The 24,449-nt window shown below is 42.8% G+C and overlaps 2 protein-coding genes across 9 annotated transcripts in view; one reads left to right on the top strand and one right to left on the bottom strand.

Moving 5' to 3' along the window:
* Window positions 1-18,757, top strand: part of kidins220b (kinase D-interacting substrate 220b) — a 42,457-nt gene extending 23,700 nt beyond the window's left edge. For 4 of the 8 annotated variants that reach the window (XM_029754938.1, XM_029754949.1, XM_029754935.1 and 1 more), the window contains 12 exons: window positions 251-509; window positions 727-815; window positions 2,435-2,579; window positions 2,836-2,998; window positions 5,422-5,600; window positions 5,927-6,156; window positions 9,996-10,121; window positions 10,951-10,983; window positions 12,615-12,752; window positions 12,829-12,927; window positions 14,150-14,380; window positions 16,197-18,757. In XM_029754938.1, coding sequence (XP_029610798.1) covers window positions 251-509; window positions 727-815; window positions 2,435-2,579; window positions 2,836-2,998; window positions 5,422-5,600; window positions 5,927-6,156; window positions 9,996-10,121; window positions 10,951-10,983; window positions 12,615-12,752; window positions 12,829-12,927; window positions 14,150-14,380; window positions 16,197-17,387 — 2,883 coding nt within the window. In that variant the 3' untranslated portion in view covers window positions 17,388-18,757. The remainder of the gene's footprint in view (window positions 1-250; window positions 510-726; window positions 816-2,434; window positions 2,580-2,835; window positions 2,999-5,421; window positions 5,601-5,926; window positions 6,157-9,995; window positions 10,122-10,950; window positions 10,984-12,614; window positions 12,753-12,828; window positions 12,928-14,149; window positions 14,381-16,196) is intronic. The other 4 variants (XM_029754953.1, XM_029754957.1, XM_029754962.1 and 1 more) reach the window with 4 other exon arrangements.
* Window positions 18,758-19,336: 579 nt separating this feature from the next.
* Window positions 19,337-21,545, bottom strand: id2b (inhibitor of DNA binding 2b). Its single transcript, XM_029754976.1, has 3 exons — window positions 21,056-21,545; window positions 20,499-20,560; window positions 19,337-19,801 (listed from the first exon to the last, which is right to left on the bottom strand). The coding sequence occupies exons 1-2, from the start codon at window positions 21,446-21,448 to the stop codon at window positions 20,516-20,518; spliced, it is 438 nt and encodes a 145-aa protein (XP_029610836.1). The 5' UTR covers window positions 21,449-21,545; the 3' UTR covers window positions 19,337-19,801; window positions 20,499-20,515.
* Between the last annotated feature and the right edge of the window lie 2,904 nt (window positions 21,546-24,449).

Below are 24,449 nucleotides of genomic sequence, written 5' to 3' on the forward strand. Positions count from 1 at the left end.
GCTCCTAACCTTAAAACTATACCTATGCCTAACTCCTATCACTAATTGTAACCCTAACCCTAACCTAACCCCTAAGCCTAAAATAGCATTTTTCCTTGTGGGGTTTGGCAAAATGTCCCCACTTGTCTGAATTTTCCTTGTTTTACTATCCTGTGAGGACTTCTGGTACCCACAAGGATAATTTAACACACACACACCTTTCTTTCCCCACACCTCACCATATGTACCTTGCTTCTCCCTGCTTCACCAGGTGAGGGTGCTGTTTTCCAAAGGCCCCTTCATCTCCATCTTCGCCAGCGACCCCCACATCATCATCAAGGCCATCAACCAGAACCTGAACAGCGTGCTCAGGGACTCCAACATCAACGGCCATGACTACATGAGGAACATCGTCCACCTGCCCGTCTTCCTCAACAGCCGGGGGTTGAGTAGCGCCAGGAAGATGTGTGTGGCAGCGCCTGCTAACGGAGACACCAGCAACTCAGACGGTAATCCGTACCTCTCAGACGGTAAAGATGGACTCACACAGCCACACATGACTCGTGCACACGCGCTCATTCGCATTCATCCAGACACTGAACAAATACAGCCACCTGCAAAACCCAAATGGCCCCCATTGCACTCAACTGTAGCTCCCAAATCAGGACTATGACTGAATGTGTCAAATGATTGGTCTGTCATTAGCTCTGATTTCTCATCTACATCTTTCCTGTCTCTGTCTTGTAGGCTGGCATGAGGAGCTGGACAGGAAGCTATCCCAGCACAGCATCGGAGAGATGACAAAGTTTGGCAGCAAGACCACCCTAAACCGCAGGGTAAGAGAGAGAAGAGTGTTTGTGTGTCAAATCCAACTCTCATTTTATTTGTCACGTACACAGTTAACAGCAGGGATAAAAGGTACAGTGAAATGCTTGTGTGCTCGTTGCCTCAACATTGCAGTACAATAATCAATAATATCAATAGTAAAAGAAGAGGTAGTATGCATAGTAATAGCCTTGGTCACGCAGATGAATTAATAGTATATAGTAGAACAGCAGTATGTGTGTGTGTGTATGGGTTGAATGTTTGGAGAGTCTCTAAGGTGCAAATAGTCTCAAAGGTGCAGGTCTGTGCAGGGAGACAGCAAGGGTTAGTATTTTGGGGTCGACATTTTGTTGTGAGATATTCCAGATCGGGAGAGCAAAAACTCGTAAGGTTTATACATTACCACAGTCACACCATTGTGTTGTTGATGATGAAGCAAACCCCTCCTCCTTTACTTTTCCTGGATAATACCTTCGACCTGTCCGCGCAATGTAGGGAAAACTCAGCAGGCTGGATAGCTGGATTCAGCGCGGAATCTGAGAGCCATGTCAGTCAGGAGTATTACATTTTTGTATTGTCTCTCATGTCCCGTTGATAGGAAATCCTTGCCCTGAGCTTGTCTACCTTATTGTCAAAAGAAAAAACAAAAGAAAAAGTGTACGGTTCTGGAAAGTCAATTTTTCTGGTGAATAACCGCTGTTCTGATGTCCAGAAGTGCATGTCTATCATAAAAATCCCCAAAACGTCCTGAGCAAATAAAGTAAAAAATGACACGAGTAAACAAAAAACTGCAATGTTGACTTGGAGCTAGCATCAGGGCGACCGTTTCTGCTGGTGCACTTCTTGCCGTGCGTGTTTGTGTGTATGGCCTGGTGGATTCCCGAGGACTGGCATATGGGTCAACACTGTCACCAATAGTATCATCAAAAGCCTTCAGATTGGGCATGTTTAAATCAATATAATAACCACACATATATCTACACATGTAAATTCAGTCATATGCAGGTGCTTTGATTCTATTCCCTTTGTAGTGCACTTCTTTTTACCAGAAACATTTTGTTTTCAGGTCATAAGTAGTGCACTATAAAGGAGATGGGGTGCCACTTGAGATGCATCCAGGACCAATCCCATAGCTCTTTCCTCTGGTCTGAAAAAAAGCTCCCAATGCCCCACGTCAGGGATTGGGGACATTGCCCTGTGTAGGGTGCCATCTTTCAGATGGGATGTTGAACGTGTGTCCTGAATCGATGTGGTCAATAAAGATCAGATTGATGATCACCATCATACCAGGTCATTTAATGCTTAAAAACAAAAACAAATGGATGAATAAGATATTTGGCTACAGAAGTGCCATTTCTTACCGATCTCTACAGCTTCCGTCCAAAAACAAATCCTGTGAAATGACGTCAACACACACACTTAAACTTTAGTGGCTAGCTAAAGTGGCTAGCTTGGCTAAATAACTAGCTATGTCGGTCACGGCGCGTATTACCAAAATGACACATCGATGAATCACCAAAGGCACACCCCATTTCTGTTAGAGTTTTGAGAAAGGGGCCGAGTTGGACCTTTTTTGCGTGCCCAAAGTCGACTTTTAAACAAAGTTAATATATGGTTTCTCTGTGTATAGGACACATACCGGCGCAGGCAGATGCAGAGGACGGTGACGCGGCAGATGTCCTTTGACCTGAGCAAGCTGCTGGTGACAGAGGACTGGTTCAGTGACATCAGTCCCCAGACCATGAGGAGGCTGCTCAACATAGTCTCTGTCACAGGTGGGTCACACAGGCACACACAGTCAAGACACAAATACACACAGAGTCATGCAGACAGACAGATGCGCGCGCGACACACACACACACACACACACAGTAGCTACCCCCATGTTTGTCACTGGGTTTACTACATAAACCACAATTGACCATCTAGAAAATGATGAATGGACAGATTATTGTGAATAATATATTGTTGAGGAAAGACTGTTTGTTTTCTCCAGGATGACTGGGACAATGCTGTTCTGTTTGTCTACAGGTCGTCTGCTAAGGGCCAATCAGATCACGTTCAACTGGGACCGCCTGGCGTCGTGGATCAACCTTACTGAGACGTGGCCCTACAGGACCTCCTGGCTCATCCTATTCCTGGAGGAGACCGACGGCATTCCCGACCAGGCCGCCCTCAAGACCATCTATGAGAGGTAATGTTGTCCTTTAAAACTACACCCAAGACCATCTAGGAAATGTAGTGTACTGTAGTCCCCCTCTACCCACTAACACTAGGTCACCCTCAAGACCATCTACCAAAGGTAGTGTGTTGTAGGTCCCCAACGCCCTCTCCAAATCCCCCCCAAAACTAAGATTTTCTTGAAACACATGTCTTTAGTTGCATGAGAGAGGGTTTTGTTTAAATTGGAAAGATCTGTTTTGAAAATGTGAAATAAGGTTTTGTTTAATTGGTTGAATCATCATCATAGAATCATCATAGAATTGCATCCAATTGGTTGGATTATTGTAGTTTCATTTAAATTACCCGTCAGACAAAAGCTTAGTCACTGCAAAATTACATTTAGTGTTTTAAAAAAAAAATTAACGGTGTTCCCGAGAATAAATAATGATGTACAGTTGAAGTCGGAAGTTTACATACACCTTATCCAATTACATTTAAACTCAGTTTTTCACAATTCCTGACATTTAATCCTAGTAAAAATTCCCTGTATTAGGTCAGTTAGGATCCCCACTTTATTTTAAGAATGTGAAATGTCGGGAAAATAGTAGAGAATGATTTATTTCAGCTTTTATTTCTTTCATCACATTCCCAGTGGGTCAGAAGTTTACATACGCTCAATTTGTATTTGGTAGCATTGCCTTTTAAATTGTTTAACTTAGGTCAAACGTTTCGGGTAGCCTTCCACAAGCTTCCCACAATAAGTTGGGTGAATTATGGCCCATTCCTCCTGACAGAGCTGGTGTAACTGATTCAGGTTTGTAGGCCTCTTTGCTCGCACACGCTCTTTCAGTTCTGCCCACAAATGTTCTATGGGATTGAGGTCAGGGCTTTGTGATAGCCACTCCAATACCTTGACTTTGTTGTCCTTAAGCCATTTTGCCACAACTTTGGAAGTACGTTTGGGGTCATTGTCCATTTGGAAGACCCATTTGTGACCAAGCTTTAACTTCCTGACTGATGTCTTGAGATGTTGCTTCAATATATCCACATAATTTTCCTTCCTCATGATGCCATCTATTTTGTGAAGTGCACCAGTCCTCCTGCAGCAAAGCACCCCCACAACATGATGCTGCCACCCCCATGCTTCATGGTTGGGATGGTGTTCTTCAGCTTGCAAGCATCTCCCTTTTTCCTCCAAACATAACGATGGTCATTATGGCCAAACAGTTCTATATTTGTTTCATCAGACCAGAGGACATTTCTTCAAAAGTATGATCTTTGTCCCCATGTGCAGTTGCAAACTGTAGTCTGGCTTTTTTATGGCAGTTTTGGAGCAGTGGCTTCTTCCTTGCTGAGCGGCCTTTCAGGTTATGTCGATATAGGACTTGTTTTACTGTGGATATAGATACTTTTGTACCTGATTCCTCCAGCATCTTCACAAGGTCCTTTGCTGTTGTTCTGAGGTTGATTTGCACTTTTTGCACCAAAGTACGTTTATCTCTAGGAGACAGAACGCGTCTCCTTCCTGAGCGGTAGGATGGGTGAGTGGTCCCATGGTGTTTATACTTGCGTACTATTGTTTGTAAAGATGAATGCGGTACCTTCAGGCGTTTGGAAATTGCTCCCAAGGATGAACCAGACTTGTGGAGGTCTACAATTTTCTTTCTGAGGTCTTGGCTGATTTATTTTGATTTCACCGTGATGTCAAGCAAAGAGGCACTGAGTTTGAAGGTAGACCTTGAAATACATCCACAGGTACATCTCCAATTGACTCAAATTATGTCAATTAGCCTATCAGAAGCTTCTAAAGCCATGATTTCATTTTCTGGAATTTTCCAAGCTGTTTAAAGGCACAGTCAACTTAGTGTATGTAAACTTCTGAGCCACTGGAATTGTGATACATTGAGTTATAAGTGAAATAATTTGTCTGTAAACAATTGTTGGAAAAATTACTTGTGTCATGCACAAAGTAGATGTCCTAACCGACCAAAACTATAGTTTGTTAACAAGAAATTTGTGGAGTGGTTGAAAAACGAGTTTTAATGACTCCAACCTAAGTGTATGTAAACTTTCAACTGTATTTACCATTAAAGAAAAATTCCCCTGAATGATTCAAACTTTCTTCATTGTCACTTGAAATACTATTTTATGTCTATTTTATCCATGAAGCTCACAGAATTCTTATTTTTTCTTATTTTTAAAAGGATATTATTTTCCTCATTGCAATTTAATTTCCCATAACCTCCATTGAAACTACATTTTTTGGATAAATATATATTTTATGTTTTATCTAAGGCTTTTGTGGGTAAGCTTCATAAAAGTATGCCAAACAAACGAAACAGCCTTTCAGTTTAGAATAGCTATAGCTCTTTCCTCATCTGTTTTCACATGACGTCAATCTTACCAACATGGGTTTGTAATGGCTTTTTCAATGTTTGTCTCTGGTGTTTTTAGGATCTCCAAAAACATTCCCACCACAAAAGATGTGGAGCCCCTGTTGGAGATTGACGGGGATGTGCGTAGCTTCGAGGTGTTCCTCTCCTCCCGTACCCCGGTCCTCAACTCGCGTGACATGAAAACTTTCCTACCCTGCACCGTCAACCTCGACCCCAAACTACGAGAGATCATCGCAGGTGAGTGAGAGTCATAGAGGTACTATAGTTTGTTTCAGGTTTGTTTTCAGGGCATTTCAGATGTAAGCCTGTTGTAAGCCATAAGTAATAAAACTACTTTGCAAATGTACTTATTAGTCGATTTACAACATCTGAGTTTTACGAAAACTTTTTCTGTCTGCGTCTCTCTCTCTCTCTCTCTCTCTCTCTCTCTCTCTCTCTCTCTACAGCAGTTGACTTTTGGATATATTTCTGAAAGAGACTGGAAGAGTTAAATGACTTATTTTTTACTACTTTTAATTTCACATTTCTCTTTGCCTGTATCTCTCCCTCTTCTCCCCCCCCAGACGTGCGTGCTGCCAGGGAGCAGATGAGCATCGGAGCGGTGACCTATCCCAGCCTGCCCTTGCAGGAGGCCGCTCCCCGTCCCACCTCCGTCTACAGCCAGCAGTCAGGCATGTCTGCCTACTCCCCCTCCTTCAACGGGCCCTTCAACCCGCCAGGGGTGGTGTCCCCACCACCACGTAGCAGCTACTACAGTGGCATAGCTGGCCCCCAGCACCCCTTCTACAACAGGGTGAGTGTATAGGCAAGAACACCACCATGTCGTCAACATCATGGTCCTTTCATTTCCAGGACTCTGAGAAGGGCCTGGTTCCAAACGGAATGACCAAAGCTTCAGTTGTAGACTCTGACTCTAGGCCTATATCGTGTCCAGTGTTTCCCCTGCTGCTAAATCGTCGCCGAGTTTCTTGTGGAAGAATGGTGTCGCATCCCCCCGATAAAGTTCCAGACACTTGTAGAATCTATGCCAAGGTGTATTGGAGCTATTCTCACTCATGTGGGCCCAATGCCCTATTAAGACACTATATGTTGGTGTTTCCTTTATTTTGGCAGCTACGTGTATGCGTATGCTAAAATGCCGTAACGTTACGCTAGCTATATCATTTTTGGGGTTAATATAGAATTGGCTGGTGACGTCATTGACATCAAGAGATACTATTGAACTGTCCTTGATTTTCAGATGCTTTTTAAAGGATAAGAATATAATTAAATGTTCATGCATTTTGGAGTAGAATGTCCTGCAGCCCCTTTACACTCATACCCATATATGGGTTAAAAATGGCAGATTGGTGCACTGATAAGTAGGGCCCTATAAAATCAGTTGTATTTTTTGCTTGATTCTGTTTAGTTTTTCTAAAATTGTTTTTTTATCCGTTTAGTTTTTCCTGGTTTCGTTTTCCCCTGTATATTCAGTTTTTCGCTCTCAAAATAACAATTTTTAATAGATAGAACATCCAATTTTGTTGTTTAAGTCCACAAGATGCTTAAACCACATCAGAAGGCCACTTTTTGAGGTCTGGGGAAAATTATAGAATTTTGGGTGTAGCTACCCTTTAATTCTAATGTCACCTAGCAAGAGGCTGTTTATCTATGTTTTTGTAGCGCACATGTGATGTTAGAGTTTGCAAAACAAATACCCACTGGATAGATGCAAATAATCATGATATCATTCTGCCAGGTAAACATAGGCTACTTTGTAGTTAACATTTAAGTGAGAATCCATCTACCAGAAGACTTGTCATTAGCATCATTGCGATAGGCTACACAAAGTGGTAGATGTGCGCAACACACTGATGGGGAATTCTTGTTGCTTTATCAGAAAGTTGCAGGAAATACGAATCACTGATACATTCTGTTCATGTCTTATGATAAACTTGGGAAAATGAAATAATTTCCTACTAAATTCAATACCATTTTGAATATTGTTGAATTCCGTTTAAATGTCTGGATTCATGATTCTGTCCGCGTTTACCGCATCACGGAATTTACAGGGCCTTAGATAAGTGCCTAAATTGGAACGCAGCTGCACAGTAACAATATTTGACTGACAAGACGTTCTGAACTTGAGCACCGCGTGCAACAAGAAGTTGCCCCCATCCCTCCTGCTAATTGGGCAACTTTTGCTAATTATTTGTTGTCTGAGTGAGGGAAATGCTGTAAATTAAGATGACACGTGATGGCCTCTGCAACAAAGCAAAGGGCTTCGAACCTCAACCCATGATTTTGCCTACATTTCCCACCACCCTTCCAATCATTTTTATGTTATCGTCCCCCTTCTCACTTTGCGGGACACTTTTGGTATATCATTTACAGAGCTGTCATGTTATTTATAGTTTTGTAATGTTTCAGTTATCTGCAATGTAACATACACACGGTGCCTTCAGGAAGTATTCATACCCCTTGACTTATTCCACATTTTGTTGTTACAGCCTGAATTCAAAATAAATTAAATATATATATTTTCTCTCACCCATCTACACACAGTACCCCAATAATGACAAAGTGAAAACATGTTTTTAGAAATTTTGCAAATATATTGAAAATTAAATACAGAAATATCCCTGAGTTGGCAGCGATTACAGCTGTAAGTCTTTTTGGGTAAGTCTCGTGGCGCAGTGGTCTAAGACACTGCATCGCAGTGTTAGCTGTGCCACTAGAGATTCTGTGTTCGAGTCCAGGCTCTGTCGCGGCCGGCCGCGACCGGGAGACCCATGGGTGGCGCACAATTGGCCCAGCGTCGTCCGGGTTAGGGGAGGGTTGGGCCGGCAGGGATATCCTTATCCCATCGCACACTAGCGACTCCTGTGGCTGGCCGGGCGCAATGCACTCTGACACGGTCACCAGGTGTACGGTGTTTCCTCCGACACATTGGTTCGACTGGCTTCCGGGTTAAGTGGGCATTGTGTGAAGAAGCAGTGCGGCTTGATTGAGTTGTGTTTCAGAGGACGCACGGCTCTCGACCTTCGCCTCTCCCGAGTCCGTACAGGAGTTGCAGCGATGAGACAAGACTGTAACTACCAATTGGACACCACAAAATTGGGGAGAAAAAGGGGTAAAAGTATCAAAAAAACAAAAACAGGGCTTCGCACACCTGGATTGTACAATATTTGCACATTATTCTTAAAATAAATCTTCAAGCTCTCAAGTTGTTGAGCATTGCTAGACAGCCATTTTGAAGTCTTGCCATAGATTTTCGAGCCGATTTAAGTCCAAACTGTAACTAGGCCAAACATTCGATGTTGTCTTTGTAAGCAACTTCAGTTTATATTTGGTCTTGTGTTTTGGGTTATTGTCCTGTTGAGTGGTGAATTTGTCTCCCAGTGTCTGTTGGAAAGCAGACTGAACTAGGTTTTCCTATATGATTTTTGCCTGGGCTCAGCTCTAATCCGTATCTTTTTATCCTTAAGATAAAAAAAACTCTCTAGTCCTTGCTGATGACAAGCATACCCATGCAGCCATCCATGCAGCCGCCACCATGCTTGAAAATATGAAGAGTGGTACTCAATTGATGTGTTGTGTTGAATTTGCCCTAAACATAACGCTTTATATTTAGGGCATAATGTTCATTTTTCAAAATTTCTTGCAGTATGACTTTAGTGCCTTGATGCAAACATGGAATATTTTTAAGCAATGGATGAGTCTGCCTCGGTTTTACTTTAGTGCCTTAATGAAAACAGGATGCATGTTTTGGAATAGTTTTATTCTGTACAGGCTTCCTTCTTTTCACTCTGTCAATTAGGTTAGTATTGTAGAGTAACAACAATGTTGTTGATCCATCCTCAGTTTTCTCCAATCAGAGCCATTAAACTCTTAACTGTTTTAAAGTCACCATTGGCCTCATGGTGAAATCCGTGAGCAGTTTCCTTCCTCTCCGGCAACTGAGTTAGGAAGAACGCCTGTATCTTTGTAGTTGCTGGGTGTATTGATACAACATCCAAAGTGTAATTAATAATTTCACCATACTCAAAGGGATATTCAATGTCTGCTTTTTTTATTTTTACCCATCTACCAATATGTGCCCTTTGCGAGGCATTGGAAAATCTCCCTGGTCTTTGCGGTTGAACCTGTTTGAAATGTTTGTGGTACAGAAATTTGTTAGTCATTAAAAAATCATGTTGAACACTGTTATTGCAGACAGAGTCCATATAACCTTGTTAAGCACATTTTTACTCCTGAACTTACTTAGGCTTGCCATGACAATGTGGTTGAATACTTATTGACTCAAGACATTTCAGCTTTTCATTTTTTATTCATTTGTAAAAAATTTGAAAAACATAATTCCACTTTGACATTGTGCTGTATTGTGTGTAGGCCCAAAATCCAGGTTGTAAAACAACAAAATGTAGAAAAAGTCAAGGGGTGTGAATGCTTTCTGAAGTCACTACATGCATACATACAGTGTATTTGACTTGCTGTGAATGTATTTAATTTGCCTGTTTTAATTTAATTCTATTTGCCTCAGTCTATATCTCATATCTCATCATCAGACACCTTTTAAGTGTTGTTTTTATTTGATTTTACCCCATGTTAAACGTGTTTCCTATCTCCCTGATATTCCCCCCCTCCCTCCAGCCATATTTCCCCCATCATGTTTACCAGCTGCCACGCCAGTATGTGGGCACTTTCCCTGTTCATGCACCTCCACCACGTCCATTCCCACTTAAAAGTGGCTTTCCCCGGGATCCGAGCAGTGGACACGTAAGTATTAGACTTAGCCAGTACGTCATAGTGCATAGATAGAAGTAGTGCATCTAGAATGGCATCTCTGGATGTATAAACATGTACATTTTAATTAGCTTCTACATGCTTGTTTGAACCTTCTGATTCAGATTGTTTAAACATCAGAACATTCTGATCGGATTCTACATTTAACACTTTTGTCATTTAGCAGACGCTCTTATCCATAGCGACTTACAGTTAGTGCATTCATCTTAAGATAGCTAGGTGAGACGACAACATATCACAGTCGTGGGAAGTACATTTTTCCTCAATAAAGAAGTTCTGAGGAAAGTCAGTGCTAGTAGATTCTAAGAGAGAAGTTCATTTCACAAGAAACACGTCCCTCTTTTACAAAAACACGCTGCCCTCTTTCTTCTTCGTCCCCCCCCCACAAACACAATGACCTCGCTGCATCAGACTGTCTTAAAAACCACTGAACCCTGCAGATATCACACATTTTTCTCATCATGATGAAGACATGCTTTCTCTCGCTCCACTCTTTCTTTGTATTTCTCTCTCTCTCCCTCTCTACTCTCTTTCTTTGTATTTCTGTCTCTCTCCCTCTCTCCACTCTTTCTTTGTATTTCCCTCTCCCTCTCTCAATCCACTCTCTCTTTCTCTCTCTTTCCTGTCTTGAAGATGTCTGCCTCCTTAGTTTTTTCTCCTCTACAACGATGATGTTGTCATCTGTATGTCTCCCTAATGTTCTCGACCCACTTCCATCCCTGATGAACACCTGCTGTATGCCACTCCCTCCTCACCTTTCCCTCTCTCTTTCCACCTCTCATTTGCTCTCCTCCTCTCCAAGCCGTTAAAGGTACCGTCTTTGAAAAAGAAGCAGGTACTGAAATCATCTGATTTTTGTCCCTAACTCCGGCTTTTTACTCCCTTCGCTAATGCTGCCCTCCTACTACCTAGACCGACAAACTAACCCCTTCCGGAAGTGATCTGACCACAGCCCTAGCATGCACCTTTGGAACTCTAGCCTACTCTCTGAAATGGGAACAGTGAGTTACAGGTGTGCTACACTGGACGAGTAACTTTTTCAGAGCACGAGACGCTCCCATTCATGTCAATGAAACCTGGGCGTAAGCGGCGCGGCTCCGCGAGAAACTTGTGTTGCTTGGCGTAAAATTACACTCTGGTTCTACTTTCAAGAATTTGACATGCCGCTCACGCCCAAGAACACTTGTTAAAGTGTCTTGCTCTCGCGTTCTTCTCATGCCTGCAAAAGCTACGCTTCCAGTGTTGCAGCTAAAAACGGACTGTTATTGCGACGCTCTAGCTCTCTTGTTAGGATGCTAACTGATGTAGATACTGAACACTACAAGGCTGCTGACTAGTGAAATATTTGATCTGCTCATAGTGCTTCTGTCCTTAATATTGCAATACTGCTTAAGACCTATTTACAATTACACGTTTTGGAACCTTGTAAGATACATTGTAGATTTGTAACATGTTTGATTTAGTCACTTTTAAGGTCTCTATAAGCATTTCAAACATTAGCTTAAGTCCTCTCCTTACCACAAACCCTCACACACTCCCACCTCTCGCACATCTCGCACCTCATCAAAGTCGACATGTCCTATGAAGACAGCCCTTCTACTCAGTCAGTGGCATTGCCTGTGGTTTCATAAAGACCTGAAACTAACCTGTTTGAATAAATAATAGTCATGCACCATTTTATTGCTGTGTGCGTTCTATCCATACTAGCATCACAGCAATCTAGCGCTAGATGTGTATCACTTACCAGTAATATTTTCTCCATTCATCTTTGGTGAGGTGTGTGGTGTCATATATATCTAACTCAAAGAAATAGAATCACTAGAACGGACATCCTCATTCAAGTAAATTCAATGGTTTGAGGGGATATCTGTTATAGTGATTCTATTTCTATGGTCTAACTCTTGCGTTAGTAAGTAACCTAGTAGTAGTAATACTTTACAGATAACAGGAAGGGATGTCATTTCCTCCTCACAGATAACATCCAAGGTGTTTTACCATACTGTATTCTCTCATCCACTCACTGACGTTTGGTCTGGGCCTAATGCCGTGACAACGTCTAATAACCCATAGTCTACAGCCCATTGCCATACTCACCCTAGGATAACGCCACTCTCATCAACAACCCATTATAGATCAGATATTATACTTGTCTCATAGTGTACCTACTAAGGGTTTATGTGGCCTACGTTCTCTTCATGTTGCTCTCCCCTATACCATGCCTTTACCTTTGCAGGTTTGAACGGAGTTTCAGCATGGAACTCTATTTTATTTCATTCTATGTTATTCCATTTTTACCCAGACTGGCAGAGCATACTACAATAGTGAAATACATAATTACTTGAAAAGGGAGAAATTGTATTCGGACTTCTAACGTCCATCAAATAGCTATTAACCCAGGTTTTGTCCTTCAGCTGTATCCTGTCATTGACAATGTGTTCTGGACCTGGTTGTGTGTGTGTGTGTCAGGGTTCTGCCTCTGTGGTGTCGGCCACCCCGGTCATCCTCCTGAGCTCCATGAACACAGACGCAGTGTGTGAGCGCGTCAAACAGATCGACGGCATCGACCAGAGCATGCTGGTCCAATACACAGCCACCATTAAGAAGGTGAGCTTGAGAGAGAGAGAGAGAGTATTTCTGACATCCCCCCATTAACCATCTCTCCATTGCTTCTCTCCCTCAGGCTAATGTGAACGGCAGAGTTCTGACCCAGTGCAACATCGATGAACTGAAGAATGAGATGAAAATGAACTTTGGAGACTGGCAGCTCTTCAGAGGAACGGTGAGTACTTTGGCTCTAACTTTGCTCTTACCTGTTTCTTTTTATTGTGTAGTGTATTTACCATCAGCTTTAACAGTGGACACTGCTGTTACAGTATGGTTAGTAGGGTGTCTGCCCAAAATGTGCTTTGGTGATGAAATTTCACCTCCTTATGTTATAAAATACATTTTTACTAAGACAAATATTATTCGTGTTCTGAATCGTTCAATGGGGTCTTTCTCTAACAAATCATTAACATTATGTCCAAAGAGTTGGATTTCATACCTAATACATCCTATGATAAGCACCGAGCTCTGTTGACATAGCTGTGCAGGTTTCTTGTAACAACTTTTGTCACTTTTACATTTTGTGGTCGTTGTCTTCAAAGTTGTATCTGCGGATCACAAAACGCAAAATTAGCATGACACGAGCTGAATTAAATGTAAAAGGCTTTGAAAATAAAAAGTTTATACAGATGTAGGATCTTAATTTGAGCCAGTTTGCGACAGAAGGAACATAATCCTGCAGCAACAGGAAATGTGAATTATTATGTGGATCATAATTCATTTACATTTTTTGTAGGGGCTAATACATTCTTCGTTAGGGCAAATCAAGTCTGACATTTTAAAGTGGAAATTACAAACTTTAGAAGTCTTTTTAAACCTTGAGTACACTACACGATTGCATTTCCGGCTGGGCGGGAAAATTGTCAGCGACAAAAGAGAGATCAAATTAAGATCCTACATCTGTAAATTCAGTGCATTTCACAGCGATATGTTTGTTTTTGTGAGAAATATTTGAAAAATAACAGGAATTTCCAATTACATATGAAAAGCATATGTTAAAATATGAAAATATTACATGTCATGTTTCAAAATCAATATCCATCTTACCTCTATATTGTTTAATGTCCTGCAATTCAATAAAAAAAGATAACAGCAAAGTGAGCCTGTCAGGTAGCCAGTAGCCTTAATTCTTGCACAGAATCCAGCCTAGCTGACATGATGCAATTTTCCAGATTTTTGACCACACTTATTCTCTGGCCTCCATTGATTTAGTCACCATAATTCTGGCCATTCTACAAGGGTAAAAACTCCAATAACTTTTTAAAAGATTACTAGAGACATGAGGTTTGGTTTTCTTAAAGGGTTATAATTTTTGCCATTGGTCAAAAGATGTGTTTTTGATTGTACACCCTAAACCCAGTCATCTGTAGTCCTCCTCCTTCATCTTCTTCTTCTAGGTGTTGGAGATGCGTCACGTGGAGAGCCAGGTGCTTCATGAGGAGGCTCCCAGCGAGATGGGCAGCAGTGTGGCGGGCCACGGGGAACCGAGGTGCCAGGTCGCCCCGCCCCAAGCTGGTGCTGTCAACCTCGACGCCAACTCACCAATGTACAGCTTCAACCTGAGCTTTGACGAACTAAGCAACGTGGGACTGGATGAGCCTCCCAGGCACAGCAACAACACATGGATGGTGAGTGACTGGTGGTATTTTCCATTGTAGAGAGGTCTATATTCAAATCAAATTTATTTATATAGCCCTTCATTATATTACATTGACAGAAAGACTGGTATTGAATAACTATATGTACAGAACCATGATTTAAGCCATTGACCTGTATGTAAACCAAATGATAGCACATTTGCTTTCAATGTACACTACTGGTCAAAAGTTTTAGAACACCTACTCATCATGGGTTTTTCTTTATTTTTACTATTATCTACATTGTAGAATAATAGTGAAGACATCAAAACTATGACATAACACGTATGGAATCATGTAATAACCAAATAAGTGTTAAATAAATCAAAATATATTTGAGATCCTTCAAATAGCCACCCTTTGCCTTGATTACAGCTTTGCACACTCTTGGCATTCTCTCGACCAGCTTCACCTGGAATGCTTTTCCAACAGTCTTGAAGGAGTTCTCACATATGCTGAGCACTTTTTGGCTGCTTTTCCTTCACTATGCAGTCCAACTCGTCCCAAACCATCTCAATTTGGTTGAGGTCGGGTAAGTGTGGAGGCCAGGTCATCTGATCCAGCACTCCAGCACTCTCCTTCTTGGTCAAATAGCCCTTACACAGCCTGGAGGTGTGTTGGGTCATTGTCCTGTTGAAAATCAAATGTCCCACTAAGCCCAAACCAGATGGGATGGCGTATCGCTGCAGAATGCTGTGGTAGCCATGCTGGTTAAATGTGCCATGAATTTTAAATAAATCACAGACCGTGTCACCAGCAAAGCACTGTCACACCATAACACCTCCTCCATGCTTTACGGTGGGAAATACAAATGCGGAGATCATCCGTTCACTCACACCGCGTCTCTCAAAGACACGGCGGTTGGAACCAAAAATCTCACATTTGGACCAAAGGACAAATTTCCACTGGTCTAATGTCCATTGCTCGTGTTTCTTGGCCCAAGCAAGTCTCTTCTTATTATTGGTGTCCTTTAGTAGTGGTTTCTTTGCAGCAATTCGATCATGAAGGTCTGATTCACGCAGTCTCCTCTGAACAGTTGATGTTGAGATATGTCTTTTGCTTTAACTTTGTAAAGAATTTATTTGGACTGCAATTTCTGAGGCTGGTAACTGTAATGAACTTATCTCTGGATCTTCCATTCCTTTGGCGGTCATCATGAGAGCCAGTTTCATTATAGTACTTGATGGTTTTTGCGACTACACTTCAAGAAACTTTCAAAATTCTTGAAATGTTCCATATTGACTGACCTTCATGTCTTAAAGTAATGAAGGACTGTCGTTTCTCTTTGCTTATTTGAGCTGTTCTCACCATAATATGGACTTGGTCTTATACCAAATAGGGGTATCTTCTGTATACCACCCCTACCTTGTCACAACACAACTGAATGGCTCAAATGCATTAAGAATGAAATTCCACAAATTAACTTTTAAGAAGGCACACCTGTTAATTGAAATGCATTCCAGGTGACTACCTCATGAAGCTGGTTAAGAGAATGCCAAGAGTGTGCAAAGCTGTCATCAATGCAAAGGGTGGCTATTTGAAGAATCTCAAATATAAAATATATTTAGATTTGTTTAACACTTATTTGGTTACTACATGATTCCATATGTTATTTCATAGCTTTGATGTCATTACTATTATTCTACAATGTAGAAAATAGTAAAAATAGAGAAAAACCCTTGAATGAGTTGGTGTTCTAAAACTTTTGAACAGTAGTGTATACTTAGACCACAGATCTAGGCCCTCCTCAGTCTTTCAACGTCTTACTCTATTAAATGTAATGTTCCATAACCTCCCCTCTCCACAGGCCCCGACCCACCGCACCCCCAGCATGTCCAGCCTTAACTCCCCGGAGTCGTCCAACGACATCGTCAAGCTGACGGAAAAGCAACAATCCGAGTACCGCAACGCCTACCAGGAGTACATCGCCCAGATGGCCACGCTGGAGGTGGGCGGAGGCGGGGGAGAGAAGCCCGTCCAGCCCCACCCCAACCAGTTCATGACCTCCTCCAGCTCCGAAGATAAGACCAAGGACAAGGCTACCGCCAAGGGAAGCACCACCAAGCCCCCCACTGTAGACGCCCCAGACTTCACCAATGCTGAAGCCCCCCTGGACCCCATCACAGAGGAAGATGAGAAGCAGGACCCCCATGGCTCCTCTAAAACCCTGCTGGGCCGCAAGACCTCCGGATGCAGCGACAGGGGGAGCGGACTGTTTCTGGGAGCCGCCGATCTCAAGTTGAAGGCCACCGGCGGGCTGCGTTACCAGAAGCTGACCAGCGACGACGAGGATTCAGAGAACTCCGACACTCCTCTCCTGGGCGACGGGAAGAAGCCCGGTGAAACCAAAGCATCCTCCTGCAGCTCTCTGGCCCTGGCTAAGGGGAAAGAATATCTCTCCGATGCCATGCTGGATAAGAAGGATTCATCGGACTCTGGCATGCGGTCTAATGAGAGCTCCCCCAACCACTCTCTTCAGGACGAGGAGGCCGACCTTTCCCAGCTGGAAAGGGCCAACCTCATCGACCTGGACCAGGAGGAGAGCCAGAGCCTGGCAGCCAGGAAGAGAGGTCTGCCCAGCAGCCTGAGTGGTCTCCAGGACCCGGCCGTGGCCCGCATGTCCATCTGCTCCGAGGACCAGTGCAGCCTGCTGGCCAGCAGCCCCGAAGAGAGCTGGCCCTCGTCCAAGAGCTACAACCTGAACCGCACGCCCAGCAACACCACCCTCAACAACAACACCAACGCCCAGCAGCAGCGTTGCCCAGGGCAGAGTGCTCCGGTGGGGTCGACCGACACTACCTGCTCCACCCCTACCTCCTCCTCCACCAGCGAGATCATCATCTCCCCGGGTTCCGGCACCACCAAGTCCGGGCCGCACAATGAGAACGTGCGTGTGGTGCACCTGAAGCGAGGGCTGAACCCCGGGGATCCCCCAGAGATCACCAGCGTGTCCTCTGACAGCGTCACCTTCGGAGAGGAGCGCGAGAGCATCCTGTGAGCCTCCCCGCCCACGTCGTACCCAGGAGGGAGACCCCTGGAGAGCACTCTGTCAGTAGATCTTTGGTGTGGTAGTCTGAACAACGCATGAGTAGCAAGGTACCGTAGCTAGCTAAATGGGTAGATAAATTAAGATTTTTAGGGTTATATGTTCCTAGGTGTGTACTACGTAGATAGCCTCGTTAAACCGGCCTGATTCTGCGTGCTCACATTCTGTTTTACTTCAGTGGAATAGAAGAAGAGTGCAGCGGTCGGTCTGGTTTCACGAGGCTACTATGTACTGAATAGGCAGCGCACTGTTGTATTGTGTATTTTCATCATGTGAAGTGACCCATACTAACTATCTTGGTAGTTAGTTACTTACAGTATTATTGACAACTGTCTGTGAATTGTCCTGCACTAGAGCAAGCATTTTAAGCTTGAGTGCCAGTCTGTTTGTGCTATCAGGCCAACTTCTTGTCACTCATTGTCATGCCAAGGGATTGACAATGAGCAATGGAGTTGGCAAGAGCACAAATCTATCCGGGACCAGTCTAGGAGCATGTGCCAACAGTATTATTCTTAGCTGCTGCTCCCTGTGTGTGTCAACTAGTGATGTATGGAGCTTGTGGGTTCTGTACAATAAAAGATCGATGAAGAATAAATGCAAATGAACACGTGAGCCAATTGAACAAAAGTGTATGTAGGATCTGTCTTTGCCGTGTCTCAGCAAATGTCATGGAGGAGACTCAACTGAACTGTTCTGCAATGTTGCTATAGCCACAGGACTTTTAACTATGGCTGCATCCCAAATGGCACCCTATTCCCTATAAAGTGCACTACATTTGACCAGTGCTATGGGCCCTCCTTACAACACTAACAAACATTTGAGGAGAAAAGGGAGGGGACGTTGACACTAATATGTGACAATAAGTGGTTTTAAGAAAAACATTTAGAACGAGAAGTAAGTTCAGAAAAGTTCAGTTGCATTCGCCATGTGATAAATTGCACTGTATGTACGCTTCTTTGTAATGAACAGTGGTTGTAAAATCATTTTGGTTTATTAAATGTTGTCATGGTCTGTCTCGTCCCGTAACACTAGTACTCCGTATCCAATGCCATTGAAATATACATTTGATGGCATCGGATTCACAAATCTGGCTACAGGTGACCCGTGCGATGCATATGCAAATTAGTTTGACGTCTGTGCAAATGTCAGAGTGCCCTCCTATGTGTAGCATGCACTGTGATGTTCTATGGTGTATTTTACCCAGTCTGATGATAACGGTGTCGGAGAAAAAAAATACGGGATTCTATCTTTAAAGGAAAATAAGTGAATTTTGCCGTCAGACATTAATTGGACTGAAAAATAAAATCTGGATGTTGGCCGTATACAGAGTCTGACCTCTTGTTTGTTCCCACGTAGGCTTGTTGGAAATGATATCTATGGACCGGTATGTTTTCTCATATAGCAGTTTCTTCTTAACGTCCACCAGCAGGAGGCGTGCTCCACCCATGCAAAAATAGTAGTAAGCATCTTAATATGTAATAATATAATATGCAATTTTATCCAAAGCAACTTACAGTCATGGTGCATAAGCTATTTATGTATGGGTTGTCCCGGGACTCAAACCCACTTTCCTGGCATTGAAAGCGTCATGCTTTACCAACTGAGCTACAGAGAACCATCAGTGACTAGGTGGGCACCAGCACACCATCCTGGATAACTGGATAAGATTAGTAACTGCAATACATTGAGCCTTGTTATGTGGTCTTCCTAATGATAGTCTGAATCTTTCAGATACATTTAAAAGCAAGTTAAATGGAATGCAGTTCCACCATCCTTCGATGTAAGAGAAAGTCCAGTGACAATGTTGAAAGTTGAAAATTGTCAGTTGGAAATGTGTATATTTACACCACTTACAAAGTTCCAATATAATCCCTCATAAAACATAATATGGATATTAACAATTGTACAGTATAAGGAATCTAATTTATTATTGTATAAAAGTGCAATTTACAACATTCCTCATTATATTCTCTGCAACCAATCTGATACTATACAGGCATGATTTTGGTCTTAACATTTATATACAGTGAGTGTCCATTAGTCCGTCCGTAAGAAACAGCAAACATTTAGAGTTCTCCTGTGTTTCATGCGCCACCTGCCCAGGAAAAAGCAGAATCCTGTCGTCGAAAGATATCTCGTTTCAATACTATCTTTTCAGTCAGTTATTCTGTCCTTGTGTTTCCATTGTTGGTGAGATATCATTCTTCCGTTGAAAGAAAAAAGAAAAGGCCAGTAGATAAATTAAAAACTTTAAAACACATACTTGTATCTCCTTTTAGGAAAAAATAGCAACTTAAGTCAAGAGGAAATCCAGCCAGCCAGTGGAGGTGAACATGGGGTCCTGTTTAAAACACACCTGTAATAGACTGGGGAGAGAAAAGAGGGTAACATTTAGAGAGAAGCCAGGCTGAAGGACAGACAGGGAACTGGACAGTCAGACTGGCGCCTGAGAGGAAGCCACAGTTCTTTTTCTACTTTAACCAAACACTGAAATACTGGTGGAAGTCTGTCCCAAATGGCACCCCTTTCCCTATGTAGCGCACTACTTTTAAACAGGGCCCATAGGGCACTACTTAAGGGAATAGGGTGCCATTTGGGACGCACAGGCTAAAATACTGGGCAATCCCTGAGCGCCAGATGGAGGCGTCGACAGTCGGAGGAATAAGTAACATCCTGACAACCTCTAAGTACAACGTGGGACTAGATCTACACTTGCTATAATGATGCTGGCTGGCGCCTGCTGTTCCTTACAGACAATTATCTACAGACCAGTAGTTTTCAGAACCCACACAACCACTGACTGGAGTAGCCATCCGGACTATTATGTAGCCAGAGCCTATGATATCAGGATACAGGTAGGTTAATCAGTGGTGTCAAATGTCAGTCAAGTCAACAATATGACAGTCCGTGGACTACCCTTTTAAAAGTGTAACTGATACCAAGTCTCTACGTCCTTAAAAGTTTTGACCCATTTGAGCGCACCTTTTCTTTTACCTCTCAACAAAATGACTTTTCCAAATGGAAATGGATGCAATAATGGCAGTATTAAAAGGAAATACTTACCCAGTCAGAGGGAGAGTTTAGCTGTCATCAGTCTCTGTCTCTTTGGGGAGCTGGTCATTTGACTGTAAAAACACACAAGACAACCACTGTTCAGTATCACTGTTTACAGATCTAGAGTCTCCTGGCATTGCTGAGTTAGTACAGTGGCTGCGGTCTAGTTTCTATTAGGTTTCTATTCATTCACCACCAAGCTGTAACTTGTACAACAACCAACAGTGGCACTTAATCAAATGTAAAAGATTTAGTACATTTTTACAGATGTATGTGAAGCAGAATATAAGGCTGCTTTGGAAAGAATCGAATAAATATTTGTATATAAGCCTGTACGCCTTTAACAAAAGTAAGCATATATAACATATTACATAGACTACATGAATACTGTACATGTCATAGGAGTTAGGGTACATCAAAATATAGGAACACCAATTGAACAAGCTAGTTTCTGTTCAGCCTACTATGTTTACGTTAGGCTATTTCTTTTTCCGAACCACTCCAAAACAGAAGTTCCCTCATTGGAGAAAAAAAACGACGTTGTTCTATAATATTCGTAATTTTACCTGAAAGGTGAGTAGGCTGATGTCTGAGTTGATGGTTGCTAGGGGGTTCCTGGGTGATGCTGGCTGTCCCGGCCGCTGCTGCTGATGTTGGCAGCTGGAGATGATTGAGCTAGAGTCCAGTGCAATCTGAAGGTCTAATATATAGTCTATAACGTGCTGCAATATCTCAATTTTACTAACGTTCTTGTTCTGCGGGAGGCTGGGCACGAGTTCTTTCAGCTTGGTGTAGCAGTCGTTCATATTGTACAGCAGACTCAGAGGATCATCCATCGGGCTTTTGCTCCGGGCGATGCCGAGGGTATGTTCCGACGAGTTGGTGATGTTGTTCCTCATAGACCGCACAGGACTTATTGCTTTCATGATGACAGTTGAGTGCGATAAGATATTACGCATGAAAGAAGCAGATATCCTAGACCAGACTTTGCTAAATACAATCAGTGCAGTGCGCACGCTGTCAAGTCGTTTTATAAGCCTTGTGGACGGGGCTGGTCGCGCCTCAGGTCGAACTGCTCGTAGATTGGCTTCCTGGAAGTGTCAATCACTGTCCCAAGCAATGGAATTGGTTCAAATGGAGCACATATTTCCACCCCGCCCATATTTTCCGCATTCTTGAGCAAGTTATGTGAAGGCGCCCACTGAAGTGATGTTCTTCCCTGTTCATGTGAAAGTCTATTTTGAAGTCATCTGAGTCTGTAGGCTACTTCTGACTGTAGGCCTACAGGTGATCTAAAGACACACCAGTGTGCCAAATGTAGACTACCTCCTAATTACGCAAAGCCAATTAGGTTACTCACCAGAGCTTTTCACCCCAATAACCATGTATTAGCCTACGGTTCCACGTTCCATCTATTGATAGCCTATATTGGCCTATTTTCCATAGAGGGAAATTGCACATTATTTCGTTTCGTGACCCTAGCTCATCTGGAGTGAGTTAATTTTACCTTGCGTTAAAGCTGTGCGCAGTTTCCCCATTTCTTACCCACTGGACCAAGTTGAACCCAATCTCATGATTGCTTGGCACCATAGAGCTCAACGCACTCACACTGCAGTAGCTGTAGCGAGTTGCCTGGCTTCGCCGCAAGCTCCCACTTCTACCGACTGCCTGGCGCCAGCGCTGTGACGGCATCCCATTCACAGCAGCACTTGAAGCCAGGCAGGCGCCGCTCTGGCGGCTGCTATGACGACGGGAGCTGTCAGTCAGCGCGCAGGCTCTCAGCTGACTTGAGATGGAGCTCTCACAGTGCCTGGAGTGCCCGGAGCCACACACCTGCACTGGTGGTTTGAGTTTCTCAACACAACTGAACTACTGTTTTCTATCTGTTTACTGTCTTAATTCACTAGCTGTACTAGATGCCAAGGGCTTGTTGTGAGAAAATAGTATAGCGTCCCAACTGGCACCCTATTTCCTACACAGTGCACTTCTTTTGATCAGATCCCTAATGGCACTGGTCAGAAGTGGTGCACTATAGGGAATAGTCTGCCTTTTGGTATAGAGCTTATAATGCGTCCAGTAGTTTTCAGCTACAGGTTTATGTGCTACTTAAACGCTCTACAACAAAGCTTTCTTAGTGTCCAACAAGCTTTCTGTGCCCTTAACCTTGTTCTGAACACCCTCAAAACAACGGTCATGTGGTTTGGTAAGAAGAATGCCCCTCTCTCCACAGGTGTGATTACATCCTCTGAGGGTTTAGAGCTTGAGGTAGTCATCTCATACAAGTACTTGGAAGTATGGCTAGATGGTACAATGTCCTTCTCTCAGCACATATCAAAGCTGCAGGCTAAAGATAAATCTAGACTTGGTTTCCTCGATCATAATCGTTCCTCTTTCACCCCAGCTGCAAAACTAACCCTGATTCAGATGACCATCCTACCTATGCTAGATTACGGAGACGTAACTTATAGATCAGCAGGTAAGGGTGTTCTCGAACGTGGCTAGATGTTCTTTACCATTCGGCCATCAGATTTACCACCAATGCTCCTTATAAGACACCTTACTGCACGCTATACTGCTCTGTAAACTGATCCTCTCTGTATAAACGTCTCAAGACCCACTGGTTGATGCTTATTTATAAAACCCTCTTAAGCCTCACTCCCCCCTATCTGAGATATCTACTGCAGCCCTCATCCTCCACATACAACACCCGTTCTGCCAGTCACATTCTGTTAAAGTGTCATTGTCATGTGTTGCTGCCATGCTATGTTGTTGTCTTAGATCTCTCTTTATGTAGTGTTGTGTTGTCTCTCTTGCCATGATGTGTGTTTTGTCCTATATTTGTATTTAATTTATTTCTAGTTTTAATCCCAGCCCCCGTCCCCGCAGGAGGCCTTTTTGTACATAAGAATTTGTTCTTAACTGACTTGACTAGTTAATAAAAGGTTAAATATAATTAAAATAAATACTGTATAGGTCTATGTGTCAAAGTCATTTAAGTACTTTTGAGGAGTATTTAAGACAATGGAAAATGGACATTCAAAACCTAGAGATAAACAATGTAAAACACAGTCATTGATCAGCAACGGTTAAGATCAATATGAAAATGGGTCACTGACTCCAAGCGTTCTGTACTTCTGGTCAGTAGTATAGTACTATACAGGAATAGAGTGCCATTTGAGATGTACAGAATCCTCATTATGCATTTTCCATGGTCACTCTTCTCTTCCCAAGTTGCTGGATACAGTAGCATGTACGCACATTCCCCTCTGTTTCAAATGGACGATGCAAACAACCTGCACAAATAAACCGTCGACTCATAATAAGGTAAGGGGAAAAAGAGCACATTGATGTTTTCATGATGTTTAACTGGAGAGGAAGAAGAGACCTGGAGTAGTGAAAATATTACGGCTTTCCAGCATTCATAAGAGAGTGAATGTGTTCATTTTGACCCTCTCAGTCAAAGTCTGGGAACCGGCACATTTGACAGAAAGACAGAAAAGTATGTATTTAAACAGCTGTGACCAACTTGTCATATTTACTGAAAGTTTCACTTTGTGGTATTTTCCTCCCGCTCGTCAATGTTGCACATTATCCAACAGGGGCAGTATTACAGGGTTTATGTTCTATCATAGATTATTTTCTTTGGACAACGTGCTTGTTGAAGCTGGGACAGCATTTAAATCGCATCTCAGAACAACTGTTACTCATCCATCAGAATTAACTCAGCGCCCTATAACACCTTATAGGAAATTGGGTGCCATTTGGGATGCACACTGTCACAATGGTAAGGGCTTTTGGCTGCAACCATTTGAGTACTTATTCTCAGCACTTCCTTCTCTGGGCCCCTTCTCAAACTTACCGAGAATGTAGCAGTGCTTTTGAGGACATGTTTTAGAAGAAGGGTTAAGTGGCCAAAGTGAAATTTGGATGTTTAGAAAAGTTTTTTTTATTTTCCGTCAT

This window comes from Salmo trutta, chromosome 1 (assembly GCF_901001165.1).
Source record: "Salmo trutta chromosome 1, fSalTru1.1, whole genome shotgun sequence".
Taxonomy (NCBI): domain Eukaryota; kingdom Metazoa; phylum Chordata; class Actinopteri; order Salmoniformes; family Salmonidae; genus Salmo; species Salmo trutta.

Coding starts and splice junctions, on each gene's coding strand:
- id2b (XM_029754976.1), bottom strand. CDS start 21,448: ATGCGTAATATCTTATCGCACTCAACTGTCATCATGAAAGCAATAAGT. Junction 20,561..21,055: donor TCAGCCTACTCACCTTTCAG/GTAAAATTACGA, acceptor GTGTTTTTACAG/TCAAATGACCAGCTCCCCAA.